Here is an 18,439-nt window from a genome sequence, read left to right as displayed (position 1 = left end):
TTTCCCGCCCTGCGCGGCCCCTCAGCGCCGCCCGCCATGTTCGCGGAGCTGAACGAGCTGCTCGGGGCCTCCCCGGAGCGCCCGGACGCGGTGAGAGGGCGCTGAGAGGGCGCTGAGAGGGCGGGAGGGACGGGCCGGGGCTGCCGGGAGGGGCGGGGCACGCTGGGAGGGGTACGGCCTCCGCAGGCGGGGGCGGCGGCCGCGGCCGGTCCCGGAGCTGAGCCGCCTTCGGCTCTTCTTCCCTCTCCCGTTCCCGGCTCCCCGCCGCCTCTCACGGCTCTGGCTCCGGCATCCGCCGCTGAGAAGCGGCCGAGCTCTGTTCCCGCAGTGTGTCTTTGCGTGCGTGCTGCCATGCGGGAATAAAAACAGAACTGGGCGTTAGACCCGCTGCCGAGCACTGCTCCGGGCCGGGGAGCTGTTCTACAGGTGCTTTAGGGCACTAAATTAATTAGTTTAGCATATCCAGGGAGGTTCTGTGTTAATGAAGTCACGCTGGAATTAAACCCCCTCACTCTCTGTGAGAGCTGTGCAGGTAAAACGTCAGTCATGGGATCCCAGAGTGGTTTGGGCTGGAAGGAACATTAAAGCTCCTCTGGTCCCACTTCCTGCCATGGCAGGGACACTTTCCAGTGTTCCAGGCTGCTCCAAGCCCCAATGTCCAGCCTGGCCTTGGGCACTGCCAGGGATCCAGGGGCAGCCACAGCTGCTCTGGGAATTCCAGCCCAGCTCCTCCCCACCCTCCCAGCCAGCAATTCCCAATCTCCCATCCATCCCTGCCCTCTGGCAGTGGGAAGCCATTCCCTGTGTCCTGTCCCTCCATGCCTTGTCCCCAGTCCCTCTCCAGCTCTCCTGGAGCCCCTTTAGGCCCTGCCAGGGGCTCTGAGCTCTCCCTGTGTCCTTCCCTTCTCCAGGGGAACATTCCCAGCTGTCCCAGCCTGGGTCCAGAGCAGAGGGGCTCCAGCCCTGGAGCAGCTCTGGGGCCTCCTCTGGGCTCTCTGCAGCAGCTCCAGGTCCCACCTGAGTGGGGCCAAGGGGCAGAATCCCCCATTTCCTGCTGCCTATGCTGGAGCTCAGCTCAGGGCACATGGCTGGGGCATGTCCAGCTCTCACCCCTTGGCACCCCCAAGCCCTTCTGCTATGCTCATCCATCCATCCATCCATCCATCCATCCATCCATCCATCCATCCATCCATTTCCCAGCCTTTGCTGATTCTGGGGATTGTCCTGATCCAGGTGCATCACCTTGCATTTTGTCTTGTTGAACCTCATGAGGTTCCCATGGACCCACTCCTTCAACTTCTCCAGATCCCTCTGGATGCCCCATCCCTTCCTCTGGTGTGTGACCATACCACCAGCTTGGTGTCATCAGTAATTATTAATAAATTACCTGTGTGCTACATGTTACCTCATGTTTTTCCTGACAGTTGCAAGCTTAGTTAATAAAAGCAAGTTTGGGGTGATAATTTATTTTATAAGTCTGTTTACCCCTTTGTCTCCAGTTTCCCTCCTTGCCCTACTACCAGCTTATGATGGGAATAGAGCAGGTTTGTCCTTTATTTGGAAGATACTTCTGAGGTCATTCTTTGTCAAGCTGCCTGGAGTGGGGCAGGGTTGGTCTGATGGGGAAATAATACTGAGGAGAATTTGGGGTAGTGCCCTTGAGGCTCAAAGCAGATCTGGTGCAGGTGTTGACTAAGGCTCAGTAGTTGTAAGGGATAGTCTGAGGCTGTGCAAAGTCCCAAATCCCTGTGGTTCCTGTGGGTGGGTGTTGGGTTTTTAGTGCATGTGAAGCACTTAAGTGAGAAATGCTTGGAGTTTGTTGGCCTGTGCTCAGTGGTGGAGCTGTGGGATGAGCGGGAATGTGACCATCCACGAGCTTGGTTTCTGAGGCAGGTAGCTCACCTTGATGTGAACAGGAAATTCCACAGAGCAAAACCAAAAGATTTGGCCTCAAGATCCTGGGTTTGGACTTGGCAGCCAAAGCAGGAGCTGACCAAGGCCTCCTCTGTGCGAGGAATTCCCTTGGATTGAGTTGGCTCTTCCCATCCCACCACGCTCTGCAGATTCTCCTTTGTCTGGGTGTCACACTGCTGTGGCTGGCTGCCCGGCGGGCGGTGTTCCTGGGTGCTGGAGGGACTGACTTCATGCCCTGCAATGCTCATGGTATTAAATCTGGTTTACTCTGGTAGTAAATCGTGAGTATTTGTGTTCACAAGTCCCCCTCAGTGTCACCAATCCCTGTGCAGAGCTAATCCCTGGAGTGTGCTGGGATACCCAGCCTGGCCTGGTGTCGCACTGTGTAACAGCATCAGCCCTTTGCAAACCTCTCCTTCCTGGTGCTGCCATCCCAATTCCTGCAGCTCCACGCCTGCTCCGTGCTGTTTTCCAAGCTCTGACAGGCGCTGTCCCCGCAGGGCTGGTGGGTGGATGGAGCTGCTGCCAGCGTGGGTGTCTCTGTGGGTGTATCTGTCGTGTCACTGTGGGGTTGTGACACCCGCTGCTGTCCTGCCAAGGGATTTTGGCAGTTCCTAACAAGTAGCTGCACCTTTTGCCTCATAGCCTGCAGGTATTGAGAGTGTGAGGGCAGAGCATGGATGGAACTGGCTGGGGTTCATGGAGAAGATGCCTTTGGAAGGGTTTCATCCCTGGTAGCATCTTCCTGGGACTGAGAAGGGAGAAGAAATAACAACTGGGACAGCAGTTTGATCCAGCTCATGAGGATCTTGAAAAGCCAACTTTTGGAGCAGCTATCTCCCATTTTGAGACTGATTCCTCAACATCTGAGTCCTCTGATACTTTCGTGACTATTTGGGTCCCAAATAGATGGAATTTTATCTCCTCCTGTGTGTCTGTGGTGGCAAAGTGGGACCCTGGGGTTCCTGCGACAGTGAGCAAAATCCTGGTGGTGGGGCCAGGGCTTCCCTGCTTCTCAGCAGGAAAATTCCTCTTGCTGTGAGGACATCCAAGGACCTGGTTGCTTCCAGCCAGCTGTTAAATAACTTGATATTCGTAGTCTGTGGGGATGGAGCTGTGTGAAGACAGTGTGAGCACAGACCTTGGAAAGCCCCACAGGTTCCTGTCAGCTTTGCTTAGCTTCCTACTTGTGTGGGCACGGTGGGTGTTGTGTCTGCACTGGTGTGACCACAGGACCAGGGCAGTGCTCGTTCGCTGTGCTGGCACTGCCGGGACATCTCAGATCCTGGGGGCAGCTCTGGGCCCTCACGGGAAAGACCTTGGGGGGCTGGAGCACCAGGAGCAGCTGAGGGAGCTGGGAAAGGGGCTCAGGCTGGAGCAAAGGAGGCTCAGGGGGGACCTTGTGGCTCTGCACAAGTCCCTGACAGGAGGGGGCAGCCGGGGGGGTCGGGCTCTGCTCCCAGGGAACAGGGACAGGAGGAGAGGGAACGGCCTCAGGCTGGGCCAGGGCAGGGTCAGGGTGGATATTGGGAGCATCCCTTCCTCAGAAGGGCTGTCCGGCCCTGGCACAGCTGCCCAGGGCAGGGGTGGAGTCCCCATTGCTGGAGGGATTTAGAAGCCATTGTGGATGTGGCACTGGGGACATGGGGCAGTGGTGGCCTTGGCGATGCTGGGGGACAAGTGGGCTTGATGGACTCAGAGGCCTTTTCCAGCCTCAGTGACTGTGACCCAGTGATTCTGTCAGTGCTGTGTGAGCAGCTGCGGTGTGACAGCCCAGTGAGGGCTGGCAGGATTGATGGCTGATGGCTGCAAGGTTTGGAACGGCAAAATGCCGTGTGCTCAGAGTGACAACAGCCCACGGTGCCAGCACCGCCTGCGGGAGCCAGTCGGCAGGGAGGGCACACGGGAGCGCTCAGCCCGCTCTTCCCGGGGCTCCGGTGGGGAAGAGGGGAGCTGAAGGGGATGGAGTTGCAGAAGATAAACCCCTGAACGTCTGGGCTTGTGCTGTTTGAGCACAAGTCTCCTCCAGGCTCATCCAGGGCACGTCTCAGGGCAATGTCCCTGCCACTGCAGTGCCCACTGAGGCATAACCCTTTTTTGGGGGGGGAAGAGCTCTCACTCCAGCTGAGGGAGAGCAGCTTCCCTGCCCTGGCCTCTGCTTTGCATTCCCTGCAGTCACGTTCAATATTTGCCATTCCATTCGCTCTGCTTTAGGCACCGGGGAGTTTGTTCTGATGGATGACTTGGGAATTGCATGTGCAGAGATGGCTTGTTGCTGCAAAAGGCTTTTTCTGTTCTTGGGAGTAGAAAAACTCCTACTTTGATAAGTTCTTTGTGTTTCCAAGCAGCTCTTCTATGATTTGTATTGATTAAAGAAACATCCTGACTAAGATTTTAATGGAAACAAACACCTTGATGAGGCTGGGGCTGATAATGAGTGTGCACTGATGAACGGAATTAATTTCCTGCCTGATCAAAACAAGGTTTATACCTTGTGCTGAGAGCTCTGCTGCACTACAGAATTCTGGTGATAAGGTTTTCCACCCCAAAGGTGGCATGTTGGAAGTAAACCTGGAAGAGAGGACAGGGGTGACTGTGTGGGGACAGGAGGAGCAGCAGCTCTAGAGGTGCTGACATTTTAAACACACTGGCAATGCTGGCTGTGGCAGGGAGAGAATGGACTGGGAATGAGTGGCTGTTGTCTCCCTGCCACTCGGAGAAGAAAGATGCCTGTGAACTGGAGGAGAGGGGCATAAAGCTGGGAGGTGGAAATTGCCCAGAACCCCCTTGATGGTGTCCAGCACCAGAGGCTCCGGATGTGGCGGCGCTGGGAACGCAGTGCTCCATCTCTGTTATTTCCAGGGGAGGAGGTGGCACCTGGTGGGCACAGAGCGTGGGGGTCCAGCTGGGGTCACAGTTGAGCACAAGGGTTTTTAGCTGGTGGACACGTGGGATGTGGTTCATTGGTGAGCTTGGCAATTCTGGGTTAATGGTTGTCCTGGGTTGATGGTTGGACTTGATGGGCTCAGAGGGCTTTTCCAACCCTAGCAATGCTGTGATTCAGATGCCTCCCCATGGGCTGTGTCCAGAGCAAGTGCTGGCATCCCTCTGTAAACAGGCAGGCAGCTGGAGCTCTGCTTGTCCACTTCTTTCTCTGAGTAATACCTGCAGAATTCCTTGTACCTGGAGCCAACATCTTGTCTACCAGGAGCAGTTTGTGCCCTCACCTTACTCTGTTGCGTTATTTTGCTTCTTCTTTTCCAGGGTAAATTTACGCTGCTGCGAGACACCCGGACAGATGGCAGCTTCCTGGTGCACCACTTCCTCTCCTTCTACCTCAGAGGTGGGTCAGCAGCAGCGCTCTCTGAGGCAGGGAAACCTTGGAGGTCCCTTCAGGGTTGCTCCATGAGCAGTGGGCAGTTTTGCAGAGTGTGAGGTATCCTCATATAAACCCAAAGCTTTGGGGTTAGGATTTATGGATCCCAGTCCTGACTTGGGTACATCCTGTAATTCTGTGCCTTGTTTTGTCATGGCTCGTGGCAATGGTTGTAAATCACACAGGCTCTGACCAGAGGTGTTCGCTGTAATTCCGTCACTGCCTCCATTTTTATGATATAATTACACATATCAGGATCAATTAACAACAGATAAGATCAGAGTGAGTAAAGAAACAAACAGAGCCTGGCAAGTTGTCTAATTACTTTCTTGGGAACAGTTTCCCCTGTGAGTAACCTCCTGGCCCCTGCAGAGCCTCCAGCTTTCTGCTGGCACAGCCACCAGCCCAGCAAATCTGGTGCTGTCAGGCCTGAAAGGAGCTCAGAGTGCTGGGCAGGGCGTGGGACAAGGACATGCTGCCCCCCAGAACTGCCACTGCCTCAGCTGGGGCTTTACCCTGCTTTGAAATACTTTTTACTTAACGGAACAGAGGGAAACTGAAGGAAATCCCATGGCAAGTGGGTTGGTAACAGCATGAACGGTTCAAAGAGACCTGCCAGACACTGCCTTTGGCTCTGCTGATGTGCTGCCCTGCAGCAGTGCCCTGGGAATTGGTGCTGCCCTGCAGCACCGCCCTGGGAGTCACTGTCCGGAGCTGCCTGTCTGCCTGGGAAAAGCCTTCCATCGCTGGTGGGTGGGCAGCCCTGTGGGATATTAACGTGTCTCAGAACAGGTGTGCTGGCTGTCACCTGCCCCTTTCCAGCCCAGGACCTGGGTGCAGTTATCCCATGTTTGCAGCACCCCGTGTTGTCCACTTGGTGCCCAAAACCTTTGGGAGCTCTGAAGGTTCACATGGGGCCACTGACTTGTTTGCAATCCATATCCAACAAACACTGATTATGTTCATACCCAAACTGTGCTCCAAAATCACATTTTATTTAGGTGTCTGACACAATTGCTTGTTCTGTGTGTTTTTCTAGTCAAGGTCACTTGCCCTGTGTGAGCCAAAATGGGGATTTTTGGCATGTCCGTGGTTTCAGTAGTTCAGTGTTTTGGCTGGCCCTTGGCCTTCTTACAGTAACACCAGCAAACTGGGCCAGCAGGTCCCAGGCTGGCCTGGCACGAGGCAGAAAAGGGGCCTTACATTTTTAAAAGTCATCTTTTTCCTTCTTTCCTTCTCTTTTTAAACTAACGTTTTCCCTAATGTGGATATCGTCTAGAAGGGTAAAAATTGAAAATCAAGGGAGGGTCTGTGTAGACCTGCGTCACTTCAAGGTCCTTCCAAACAGATCTGTGGCCTGGCTGCTGTGATTTACGAGCTTTGATAATGTCAGCTGCAAAGTGGAGCTGCTGATGTGTGCTTTTGTCCCTCCCCAGCTGGCTGCAAGGTTTGCTTTGTGGCCCTGCTCCAGTCCTTCAGCCACTACAACATCGTGGCGCAGAAACTGGTGAGTCTCTTGGTGGGTTCATTATTACAGGTCCGGGTAGTTTTTGTTGGGTGGGAAGGAATGGGAATGGGGAGCAGGAATTGTGTGTGAGCAAATGTTTCCAGGTCTTGATGGGGACAGTTAGGATTGGTGCTCCTGTGATGGGGCACAAAGAGCACTTTAGGGCAAAAAACTTGGCTGCAAGGTGCCCCACAGGCTCTGCCCTGCCAAGAGCTGGATGGCTGCTTGCTTTGTGCTTAGAAACGTTCTCTGGGGATCAGCGTTCCCCAGACAGGCCCAGACTGGTAGATGGAAGTTCCTTAATCCTCCGGGGAGGAAAATGCCATGGTGGCCGTGTTCCCAGGGCTGCTGTACACCTGCAGGAGCTCCTGAGGTGACTTTGTCCCCTGTCCTCTGGATCCTGTTGGGATGGAGGGCTGAGTCACCTGTTCACAAGGACGCCCAAGTTGCTTCATTTGGGCCCTGGGCTGAGCCGTCACTTTGAGCTCTGTGAGGAGCCACGGGTATATTCCTAGGGATTTCCTTCCCGTGGTGAGTTGGGCAAGGATTATTTGTACCCTGAAATGAGGAAACAGAGAGACAAAGCAGGCAGGGTAATTTTGTGTGTCAGCAAATTGTCTGAGCTCCAAACTGCTTCACTCAGCTCTTTGTACAACACTCCAAGGTGAAATGCTCCCGGTGGGAAGTCCAGGTGACCTTCCAGGGCTGAAGGGATGAGGGGTTGCATTGGTCCTCCCTCCTCTGGTTCTGCTGGGAATTCCACCAGCACTCCTCCCCATAAAGACTCCCAGGTGTTGAGGAACCAGGTGTTGTATTCCCCACTGTAAGCATGGTGCTGCTAAACAATGGTATTTTATTTACTGCTCACTTTTTACCTTTTGGAAGGAGTGCAGTGGTCCGGGGTACATGCAGTGGGCTGAGCAAACACAGTGTTCCCCCGCGGAGCTGTAACTCACAGGTGGATACTCAAGGTGTGATTCCCCTGCGGAGTGGATCCCCCTGGCTGAGCAAACCACCCCCCAGCTGTCCTGGCCTTTGTGGTGCAGAGAGGAGGAAATCTTGGAGGGAACTTGCTGAGTGGGGCAGGAAATGGGGCACAGCAACTGGTGTGGGGAGGAGATTCAGCTGTTGAACACGGGGTCCTTGCCTGCTCCTGAAGTCGGTGTGTTTCCTAATGCAGTGAGATTTCCTGGTGTGCTCTTACTGGGAGCTGCTGACATCTCCCTCTCCGGAGAGGCTTAGGAGGGAGAGAACGTGGGGTTAGCTGGAGCACACATGCGATGCAAATGGGGGTGATTTGCTGTCTGATACTTGAACAAAAGGTGGCTGCCACTGAAGGAGGTGATAAGCACAGCTCAGAGAAGCGCTGAGCTGCTTTCAGCTCTGAGTCACTCTTGCATTGCAACTTCATAGGTGCCCCTGAGGTCGTTGCTGTGAATTCCTCCCAAGCTCTGAGGAGCCGGAGGTCCTAACATCAGTTATTTATATCCAAGTTTCCATCGCATCTTCTCTTTGCTTTAATCCTTCTTTGTGCAGGTGAACACGTCAGGCTCAGAAAAGGTGGTTCTTGGCAGGGTAGTTTCACTCTTAAATTTGCTTAAGAACTTGTTGCTGTAGATCTTTACTGGAGACCAGTAGTGGTGTGGCCACAGGCCCAGGGCAGGGCCCATCTGCTGTGCTGGCACTGCTGAGGCACCTCCAGTCCTGGGTGCAGTTTTGGGGTCCCCAGGTACAGGACAGAGCGTGTCCAGGGCAGGGAACGGAGCTGGGAAGGGGCTGGAGCACCAGGAGCGGCTGAGGGAGCTGGGAAAGGGGCTCAGCCTGGAGCAAAGGAGGCTCAGGGGGGACCTTGTGGCTCTGCACAAGTCCCTGACAGGAGGGGGCAGCCGGGGGGGTCGGGCTCTGCTGCCAGGGAACAGGGACAGGAGGAGAGGGAACGGCCTCAGGCTGGGCCAGGAGAGGCTCAGGGTGGATATTGGGAGCATTCCTTCCCCAGAAGGGCTGTCTGGCCCTGGCACAGCTGCCCAGGGCAGGGGTGGAGTCCCCATTGCTGGAGGGATTTAACAGCCCTGTGCATGTGGCACTGGGGACATGGGTAAGTGGTGGCCTTGGCAGTGCTGGGGGAATCGTTGGACTTGATGGGCTCAGAGGACTTTTCCAGCTTCAGTGATTCTGTGACTGACTATGCCCTTAGGAAAGACTGCGCTTGGAAGAGCTTCAGAACTGAGCAATGCTCCAGTTTCTGTAGGGAGCAGGGTAGTCCCAGGCCCAGGAGGAGGCTCCTGGAGCCAGGGTGGATTGTACAGTCTGTACAGTGACACTTGTAGCACTGGTGTGTGGTGATACAGTGAGTATTTGTACACAGCTGAAGTGATGCTTCTAGGGACTTGCTGCTTTCCCAGCGTGCCAGGTGTTACAAGTCCCAAACCACTTACTTACGTGTTAGCTAACTGCAGGGATGTATCTTGCAGGAGAAGCTTCCCTGGCTTTTTGTGTCTGTGTCCTCTTTTCCTGAGGACCTACACTTCATTTTAAGGTACAGTCGATGTTATTGGCCCTGACCTTGCAGAGAACATGCAGGGCTATATCAGGACAAACAGCACCAGGGCACCCTGCCAGGTTGATGTTCCCACCCTCATTTTTACAAAGTTTGTTTTCTTTTAAAGGGAAACCAGATTTTTCCCCATTTGATGCCCATCTCCTGTCCCCTGCTTCGAGTTCACAGCTTGGAGGATGTGGCCTGGCCTGATCACTGATGGCCACACTTTGTCCCACAGCTGTTTGCTGATGGAGCTCATTCCCCCAGCTTTGCACACTCCTTTCCTTGTTCTGTCCTTCAGATATTTTGCTTTCCCGTATGGAATGGCCAGCGGTGAGTGGCAGCTCTGGTTTGAGGGGCTGTCACTGCTGGCAGGCTGGAGGGCACCACGCAGAGGGGCAGGAGCAGCTGAGCTGCTGCTGCAGGAGCATTCCTGCGCTGGGTCGATGGCTGACAGCTGCCAGAGATAATGTCCCTGTGCTCCAGGGTAGTGGAGCAGGATGCTGGCACGGAATGAAAGCTTTCAGGCTGTTTGAGTGCTGGGCAGCGCTGTGGCTGTGACGGTCAGTCCTGCAGGGGCATCGGTCAGTCCTGCAGGGGCATCGGTTCTGTCTGTGCACTCAGGAAGGTGCCACTGGCCATTTTGAGCACTCTTCCCACTTTTCCAAGCTGTCTGATGCTTCCTGTGCTGCTTCCAGTGGTCACACTGGCTGGGCTGCTAGCAGGGAGTCAGGCAGAAGTAGGTGATTGCAGTGGGTGAGTCCAGGTCTCTCTGGGCCCCCCGCTGGAAAATGAGGCTGGACTTGCTGGGTCCATGCCGTGGCACTGAGGGGGTCGAATTCTTGGTCTGACACACAGGCACCCTGTCCCTGGCTGCTGTGGACCTCCTCTGTCACCCAGGCAGGCCCCAGTGGCACAGCACTGAGCTCACTTCTAAAGAGGGGACACTTTTCTTGCAGATCTGAGGTACAGAGAGTTTGTGTGTGCAGGAAGAAATGGCTGAAACAAAGGTAAAATCAGTTGTTGAATTATTTTTATTAATAGTGAATTTAGTCACGGCATTTCAGCAAGTTCCCAGTCCTGTGGACTGCAGAAATCCCTGAGGGAATGAGGTTTGTGAGGCTGCTGTGCAGCCCAGCCCTTCTTTATGTCATGGCAGGTATTTGCTGGCTGTTGCCCGCTCCTCACCTTCCACATAAAGGTGGTTCTGTCCTTGGCTAGGAAGTTTTCCATGGTGTGTGCTTGGAATTGCCCAATAATGCTGATATTTCTGAAGCTGTTACTGAGGGATGGTGTCAAAAAAAATCTATTGCTTTATAGGGGGAGTTTGAAGAGGGAATGAGAATTCAGACATAGATTCCTTCCCAACTGAGTAGAAGGAAAATAGAGGAAGCATTTTTCTCAGGTAGCAGGATTCACAGGGTTGGGAGTACAGCAGCTTCCATTTAAATCAGGGAACAGATGCCAGCAGATGGGAGTTCACTCAGGCCTCAGATTATTCTTAATATCTGTGTTACAAAGTGATAGTGCTGCAAAATTGAGCCTGGGAAGATAATCATGGAATAGTTTGGGTTGGAAGACACCTGAAAAGGTCACCTAGTCCAATCCTCCAGGAAATAATTATACTGCACATGATCAAGGAATCATTGAGGTTGGAAAAGCCCTCAAGGATCATTGCATCCACCTGTCCCCCAGCACTGCCAAGACCACCACTAACCCATGTCCCCAAGTGCCACATCCACAAGGCTTTTAAATCCCCCCAGGGATGGTGACTCCTCCACTGCCCTGGGCAGCCCCTTCCGATGCCTGACCACTCTTTCTGAGAAGAAGCTGTGGAGAGCGAGAAGGTCCCCCCTGAGCCTCCCCTTCTCCAGGCTGAGCCCCCCCAGCTCCCTCAGCCCTTGACAGGGCTTGGAGCAACCTAGTCTGGTAGAAGGTGTCCCTGTAGAGGGATGGAACTGAATGGTCTTTAAACATCCCTGCAACCCAAACCTTTCTAGAATTCTGTGATCTCCAGCTGGAGTCATCTCCATGTCTGCTGCAGCTCTGGGATGTCTCTGTTGGAGCTGGACGTTCCCAACATGTGGCTCTCCATTGGCCTCACCACCAGGCAGGGCTTTGAGCCAGCTGAGTTTGAGTGTCGTGGTCCCTCCTCCTCCTTCAAGTGGAGCCAGGGCTGCTTCCCATGGGAGCCTGGCTGCCCTCTCCCAGGTGTTGTGCAAGTGTTGGGATGCCCAGCCCACGAAGCTCTCCGGATCCAGGCAGTGCCCGTCTCAGCTGCGTGGGCTGTGCCAGGAGCCGTCATTGCTACAGGCACGATCTGGAGATAGTGAAAAACAAAAGCTTTCACCACCCAGGGAGGGAGGTGAAGGAATTGCTCACAGCAGCTCTTGGAGAAGCCTGGGCCATCCTCTCCCTGCCTCTGGACAGGCAGCTGATTTTCTCCCACGCCACCAAGCTGGCTTCCCAGGAGGAATTCTGGGATGTTTGAGGCCCCAAATCACAGTGTGTTTTTGTTATCTTCTGGTAAAGTACAGAAGAGCGAATGTGCCACCAGTGACTGTAACACAAGTGCCCATTTCATCCCTGAAGCACTGACTTTATGAGCACATTTAGATAAGATTTGATTCAAGTAAGAATGCAAATTCAGCTGTTGACCGGCGTGGTTCTGTGTGCACCATTTTCTGTAAGTGTTCACTCTGAAACCTAATGTTTTCGTCTCTCGAGGGAGTCAGTTTGGCAGCTGCCAAGGAGCGGGGACAGCTTGTCTTCCTGGAGGGCCTCAAGTCCTGCCTTGACCTCGTGTTTGGGGAGGAGGAGCAGCCAGGACAGCCCAGTCCTCTGCAGTTTCTGAGGTGAGCCTGGGCAAGGAGTGTTCCTCCTCATATCTGGTGCCACCAGGAGCACCACCCAAGGTCCAGGACTGGCTCCCACTGCCCTCTGCGCTCCCCTCCAAGGCCCAAGGACTCAGAGCTGGACACCGAGTGAAGGGAAATGCCAGCCCTGTGCACATCCCCCTAAGTGTCCTGGCCTGTCCCTCGTTGCTGCTCATGGAGGCATCCTGTCCCCCTTTCCAGAAGTTTAGGGGAACTTCCACCCCCATCCTCATTGCCAAGCATGTCACAGGTCTAAAAAACCATTTATTTCAGCACTCCACAGGTTTGTGTCAAATGAAACCCCAGCCATGTGTTTTTATTCCCTTCTGTCATTATTTTGAGTTTTAGCCTTATCAAAGAGAACGGTGCTGTTTTATCCCTGCTGGCTTTTGGGTTTATTCTCGCTTTATTCTCTCTGAGTCACCTGGGAAGCTCAGCAGAGGCCAAACACTTCCCTGACAGTGTCCAAGGCAAGGTTGGACGGGGCTTGGAGCAACCTGGGATAGTGGAGGGTGTTCCTGCCCAGGGCAGAGGGGTGGGACTGGATGAGCTTTGAGTTTCCTTCCCACCCAAACCGTTCCAGGATCCCTGGAGCAGGGCAGGAGGGTTTCACCACACACAGGTGTAAAGGAGCAGTGGCTGAAGGGCAGTGAGGAGATCGCTGTCACAGCAGGGAGGGGGCAGGATGGTGATACCACTCCGGGTCAGTGGGTGAGGAGGGGGACATGCAGTGCCAAGCCCCTGACACCTCCTTCATCTCTTCCAGTGGGAGCACCTCTGACCTCAGAGCCTTGTTTGACTTTGTGCGGGTGTCCCTGACTCCCGCTGATGGCGATTCCTGGAAAGGCCCCGTGCTGCTGGTGGACGACCTCAGTGTCCTGCTGAGCCTGGGGGCTGCACCAGTGGCTGTGCTGGACTTCATCCACTACTGCCGCGTGTCTGTGTGCTGCCAGCTGAAGGTACTGCTCCCCGTGGGCTCTGCCTGTGCACAGAGGCTCCAGAGCAAAGCCTGGCTTTATTTTCTCTTTCTACCTGACCTTGATGAGGTTTTTGGAAGGCTGTGGCTGTCCAGGGAGTTCAGATCATTGCTCTGGGGCCACTCTTGGGAGTTGTGTGGGTCCCTGAGTACCTGTGCAGGCTCCTGTTCAGCTGGATTCCTGGGAGATGCTGCACAGAGAAGGGTTCTCTGTGTCTCTGATGTATGAACAGGGATTCAAGGTGTTAAACAGTGTTATTTGGAGCTCCTGGCTCTCCAGAGATCCTGACTCACACCCCTGTGTGGGAGGGCAGGGGTGGAAACGGGTCATGTGAGGGGCTGGTGAGTCTCACAGGGGACAGAAATGAAGGAGCCCTTGGGGGGCACCCCAGTCTCTGCTCCCACCACCCTCCAGGGTGGCTGCTCTGGCTGGTCCCCAAGGCAGGGTGATGATCTACAGAGGTCTCCCAGCGACGTGGTGACTGCTGAGAGCACCCCAGCAGAAGTGCTCACAGCCACATCCAAACTGCCATCACAGGTGGCATCCCCTCCGTGGGCACTTCCCTGCAGGAGTGAGGAATGAGCTGATGTCGGGTGTTGTCACCCTGCACTTCACACAGCCACACAGCGTGGGGTGTTGGGCTCTACGTGCTGACGGGATGGTCTGATTGCAGAGAATATTTACCTCTGAAGAGCTAAAAAAGATGATAAACCACGCTAACACCTTGCTATTTCTGTCTGAGGTGTTCTGAAGCTTTAAAGTACATTTTAATTGATTGAGAATTCATGTTATTTTAAGTCAGTGATGACTTGCACGGGCTGAGGCAGAGTCTCTTGGGGTGGATGTTAATAGAGTCGGTGTGTTGTGGAGGTGTTTGTTCTCTGTCAGAGCTGTGAGGGTGTGAGCCTTGCTGCAGCCCTTTGGCCGTCTCTTTATTTACCTGCTCTGAATTCAGTCAGTGCCATCTGCCCAGCCTGACAGACTGGTTCAGCCACTGTCTCCTTACAAAGGCTTGAGGTATTTTTAGACTGCACGTTACATGTATGTGTGTGTGTGTACACAATGTACAGTGAGCTCTTCAGTGTGTGTATGTCATAGAGGGGCCTGGGTTGGAAGGGACCTTAAAGATCGCATATGCCATGCGCAGGGACACCTCTGATTTGGGCCCCAGAGCTGGAGGCAGCTCTGCAGGTGGGGTCTCACCTGAGTGGGGCAGAGGAGCAGAATCCCCCCTCCCCTGCTGCCCACGCTGGGGGATCAGCCCAGGCTATGGGGGGTTTCTGGCCGGGGCATGTCCAGCCTCTCCATCAGCAGCTGTTGGTTATTTTCCCAGTGGAATTCAGACCAAGCTGGAGCTTAGAAGGGGTGTTTGTGAAAGCTCCTGTTGCCACCCCCCATCCTTCCCCTAAGGGATTAGGCCCAGCCAGGGCCTCATCCCTGCCTCCTGCTCCCGTTCCAGGGCAACGTCGTGGTGCTGGTTCACAGCAACGAGGATTCGGAAGATGAGGAGAATGAACTGGTTGTGAACTCCCTGTGTCATCACAGTGACCTCATCCTATGGGCAGAGGGGCTGGCCACTGGCTTCTGCAAGGATGTTCACGGGCAGGTGAGGCACAGCAGAGCATGGACAGGTGGAACGTGTCCCTGTCACCTACAGCACTGCAGGCCCTGGGGTTGTGGGAGACAGCCCAGGCTGCAGTGTGGTTAAGGAGTAATACCGTGGGCATCAGTATCTGCTGCAGCACCCAGCTGTCACTGCTTCTGCAGGGATATTCAGGGACATCCTGCCACCTGGGACTCCCCACTTCCCAAAGCTTTCCAGGGTGATGGCTAACTTTCCTGGGAAGTTTCCCCAAATGGTGGATCTGAGCCTGGCCTGTGGTGATCCCTGCAGGGCTGGGAGGGTGCTGACACTTGTGTGATCGCTCATCGGGGGGCTGCCACCAAGGGCAGGGGGACAGGCAGCTGCTGCTGGATTATTTATCAGTGACCCCCCTTCCCTGCAGGCCAGCCAGAGGCATGGGGAGCAAGGATGCTCTGGGCAGCCAAAGGGACAGTGTTCCTATTCCTTTCCCTTTGCAGATTAAGATAATCAAGAGATTGTCCTTGCGGCAGGCGGCGGAGCAGGATCTGGTCCAGATCTACCAGTACAAGATCCAGGACAGGAACGTCACCTTTTTCGCGCGGGGGCTGTCGGCTGCAGTCCTGTGACACTGTGACAGTGCAGGATGAGCCTGGGAATGTCAGTCCCTGCCTCTACATGAGCACCACCAGCACCTCCCAGGAGCAGCACAGCAAACTGACCCGGGAGGGAAGCTCAGACACACCTGGAAGTGGTGCCAACGAGGGATCAGCTTGCCCGGGGCCTGCCACATCCCTTTGTCCTCCCACCCCGTTCCCAACACGCTCAGGCCAAAAAAGGGAGCAAGAACTTGCAAGAATGGCCCTTGGAGCATGTAAATACAGGCAGGGGGTGCCCTGCGAGCTGGGTGTGCCTCGCCTCACCTTTTCCGGTGCGTTCAGCACAGCATGGCAGTGCCAGGCACTGCACGGAGGGAGCACCCCCTCCCTCCCGCTGGCACGGGAGGAGATGACGCACAGCGGGTGGAGCAGGGATGGTCTGGGAGCCTGGCGCAATCCTCCCCTTGCTCCCTGCTCCGGCTGGCAGGGATTTGCCCAACTCCCCGCTCCTGTGCTGTTGGTAAATCCGTAGCTCTGTGTGTAGCCCCTCACCTGGCTGTGCTGAGATCTGGGTGCTGCCGTGGCTTATCCCCTGCAGCTTCCCAAGCTCATCCTTGGCTTTGTGGTCGGATAAATCCCTCTGTGAACCTCTGTCTCAGCCACTGCTTCCTCATCCCAAACCCTGACTAGCAGTGACACGACCCGCCTGTGCTGAAGCATTCTTTTTGTAATAATAATAATCCCTAATTTTAGTGAGATAAGGGTACAGTGATTAAGAAACCGTGGATCTCTGGGTGGGAAATACTCCCCACCTGCTCCTTGGCAGGGGGCAGGAATGGGCGTCTCTCAAGCCTGCATGAGGAGACGGCTCTCCCCTGGCCACAAGGGCAGTCCTGGGAACAGAGCTCAGGCCTGGAGGTGTCCTGGTAGATACTCCTGCTGGGATATCCCATTTATCCTGGGAGATAAATAACATCCCACACACTTGTGAGAGTCCAGAGTGACCTGCCAGGTCCTTGCAGCTCCAGAGTGGGGTTGCAACTCTGTCAGTGGGACACATTTCTGCTTTTTCCATGTAGACTCAGTGATCCATCCCATGCTGGTTTGGGAATGTGCCCTTGGCCTTGGAGTTTTGGGAGCCCTGGCATGCTCAGGGCTGTGGCTGCTGATCAGTGGCAGCCCAGGGAGGCCAGGCAGACTCCAGGGATTATGGCAAAGCCACAAGGAATTTGGGAGGGGAGTCAGGCCATGTGTGCACTATAGGATCACTTGTCTCTGGTGTCCCCGGGTCTCTGTGCTCTGCTGTGGAAGTGGCAGTGCCCAGTGCCGCCGCTGCTGTCCCAGTGCGGTGGCAGGGCCCAGGGGACAATGCACCGTCACAATCTGCAAAGGGGGAATGAGGACCAGTAGCTGCTGGCACTGCCGCTGCTTTAAAATGCAGCTGTGATGGGCACAGAATGGTGTATAATTGGAGTAATAGCTGTATGATTATCCTTGGAGAGATCCCAAAGCCTGGCTCCCAGGCTCTGCCTCCCTCGTCTGAAACCGGCAGGGTCATTGTGTGGCATCACTGTGTGACATCACTGCTGGCTTTTGCCTGGTTCTTTCTGCCCTTAACCAGTGCCTGTATCCAAGAAATGGGCTGGGGAGCCTCGGCCTGACCCCTCCATGTCCCCATGCAGGGGCTGTTTCCCGGGATCCGAGCCCTTTGGAATGAGCCACTCTGCCTGCACCACGCAGCGGTGCGAGCTTGGACAGGGAGCTGAAACTTGTGGTGGCTGCTGAGTCACAGTGAGGACCAAGCCCAGCATTCCCAGCACCCCTGCCCAATGTCCAGCAGTGGCCTTGGCCATCAGGACGTGATGGGGCAGCTGCGCTGAGCCAAGGCCACCGGCACAGCTGTGACTGAGCCAAGGCCTCGCTCTGGAGCTGACGCTGCGAGAGGCCAGCCGCAGAGTGGATGTCAGGAATGATGCCATCGGCGGCAGGACAGGATGGCCTTGCCTGGGGTCAGCCACCAGCTGCGTGCTCAGGGCCGCTGCCACGGGCAGTGTTTGTGTGCCAGCTGGAGCTTGGGCAACACTGAGAAATGTGGGACAACCTGAGGGCTCAGGTCTCCATTGCCTTGGCCTCGGGGAGCTGCAGGCAGGGGGACGTCCCACCAAGGTTCGGGCTGGTGGGACAGGGGTGCAGGTCCCTGGGAAAAGGGGGTATGTTACATGGGGAAAAGCTGCTGGTAGCAGGGACTGTTGGTAAGCGTCAGGGTCTGACAGCTGCAAGAAGGGCCCTGCAAGGGCTGTTTTGGGGGTGCTCAGCCCCTGGAGATGAAGGAGCAGAGAATGTGTTTTCCAGCGCCCCAGCCCATGCCAGCTCCATGCTGGCAGGAGAGCAGGGGCATTGCTGGGGGAGAAGGAAAGATCCCTTGGCCTCTGGGTACCGCTTGCCCCTTCCCATGGCGTGTGCCCACAGCGCTCCCAGTGCCTGGCCCACTTCTGTTCCCGGGAATCAGAGTCACCTTTGTCCCCTGCACCGAGCCAGGGCTCCCGGTGCAAGGTCCTCCCTCCCGATCTGCTCTGCCCCGGGATGCTCCAGGGCTCCTGATGCCCAATCCCCGCCATCAACTCCTCCTGTCCCTCCTGGGATACTCAGGACTCCCACCGCCTGACCCGCACACTCCCGCCACGGCCGGGTGCATGGGCCGGCTCCGCTCTCCCCTGAGCCCTAGCGCGGCCGGTGCCCGGCTCTGCTCCCACGACCCTCTCCGGGAGCCGTTCCCGGCGCTGCCGCAGCCGCCCGTTCCCCGCTCCACGTGCTCCCGCCGCCTGCGCGCCGCTTCCGGGGGCGTGGCCAAGGAAGCGCGGGATGGCAGCAGGGGCGTGGCTATGTAGAGCAGGGGGCGTGGCCATGCAAATGAAGCCCGAGCTGAGGGCTCGCGGCGCTATTGGAGGCGCGGGCGGGGGCTGTGGGCGTGGCCACGCCGACGGCGGGGGGTGTGGCCGACGTGCGGCGCTGCGCGCGCGCGGTCGGGGCCCGGCGGCAGCGGGGGGAGGGCGGGAGGGGGTGGGAGAA

At 55.8% G+C, this 18,439-nt stretch overlaps 1 protein-coding gene across 3 annotated transcripts; it reads left to right on the top strand.

Moving 5' to 3' along the window:
• Positions 1–16,017, top strand: ELP6 (elongator acetyltransferase complex subunit 6). Of its 3 annotated transcripts, none has more exons than XM_069006166.1 (7): positions 1–90; positions 5,179–5,257; positions 6,727–6,797; positions 12,064–12,191; positions 12,979–13,171; positions 14,649–14,795; positions 15,272–16,017. In XM_069006166.1, exons 1-7 carry the CDS (start codon positions 37–39, stop codon positions 15,398–15,400), a joined length of 801 nt encoding a protein of 266 aa, XP_068862267.1. In that variant the 5' UTR covers positions 1–36; the 3' UTR covers positions 15,401–16,017. The 3 variants fall into 3 exon arrangements, with proteins under 3 accessions (XP_068862267.1, XP_068862265.1, XP_068862266.1); XM_069006164.1 differs by having other exon boundaries at positions 3–90; positions 12,072–12,191; XM_069006165.1 differs by lacking the exon at positions 6,727–6,797 and having other exon boundaries at positions 3–90.
• The last annotated feature ends 2,422 nt before the right edge of the window (positions 16,018–18,439 follow it).

The sequence above is a fragment of the Aphelocoma coerulescens genome, chromosome 2 (genome assembly GCF_041296385.1).
Source record: "Aphelocoma coerulescens isolate FSJ_1873_10779 chromosome 2, UR_Acoe_1.0, whole genome shotgun sequence".
Taxonomy (NCBI): Eukaryota; Metazoa; Chordata; class Aves; order Passeriformes; family Corvidae; genus Aphelocoma; species Aphelocoma coerulescens.
Note: the sequence above shows the minus strand (reverse complement) of the source record. Positions and strands in the feature narration are given on the sequence as shown.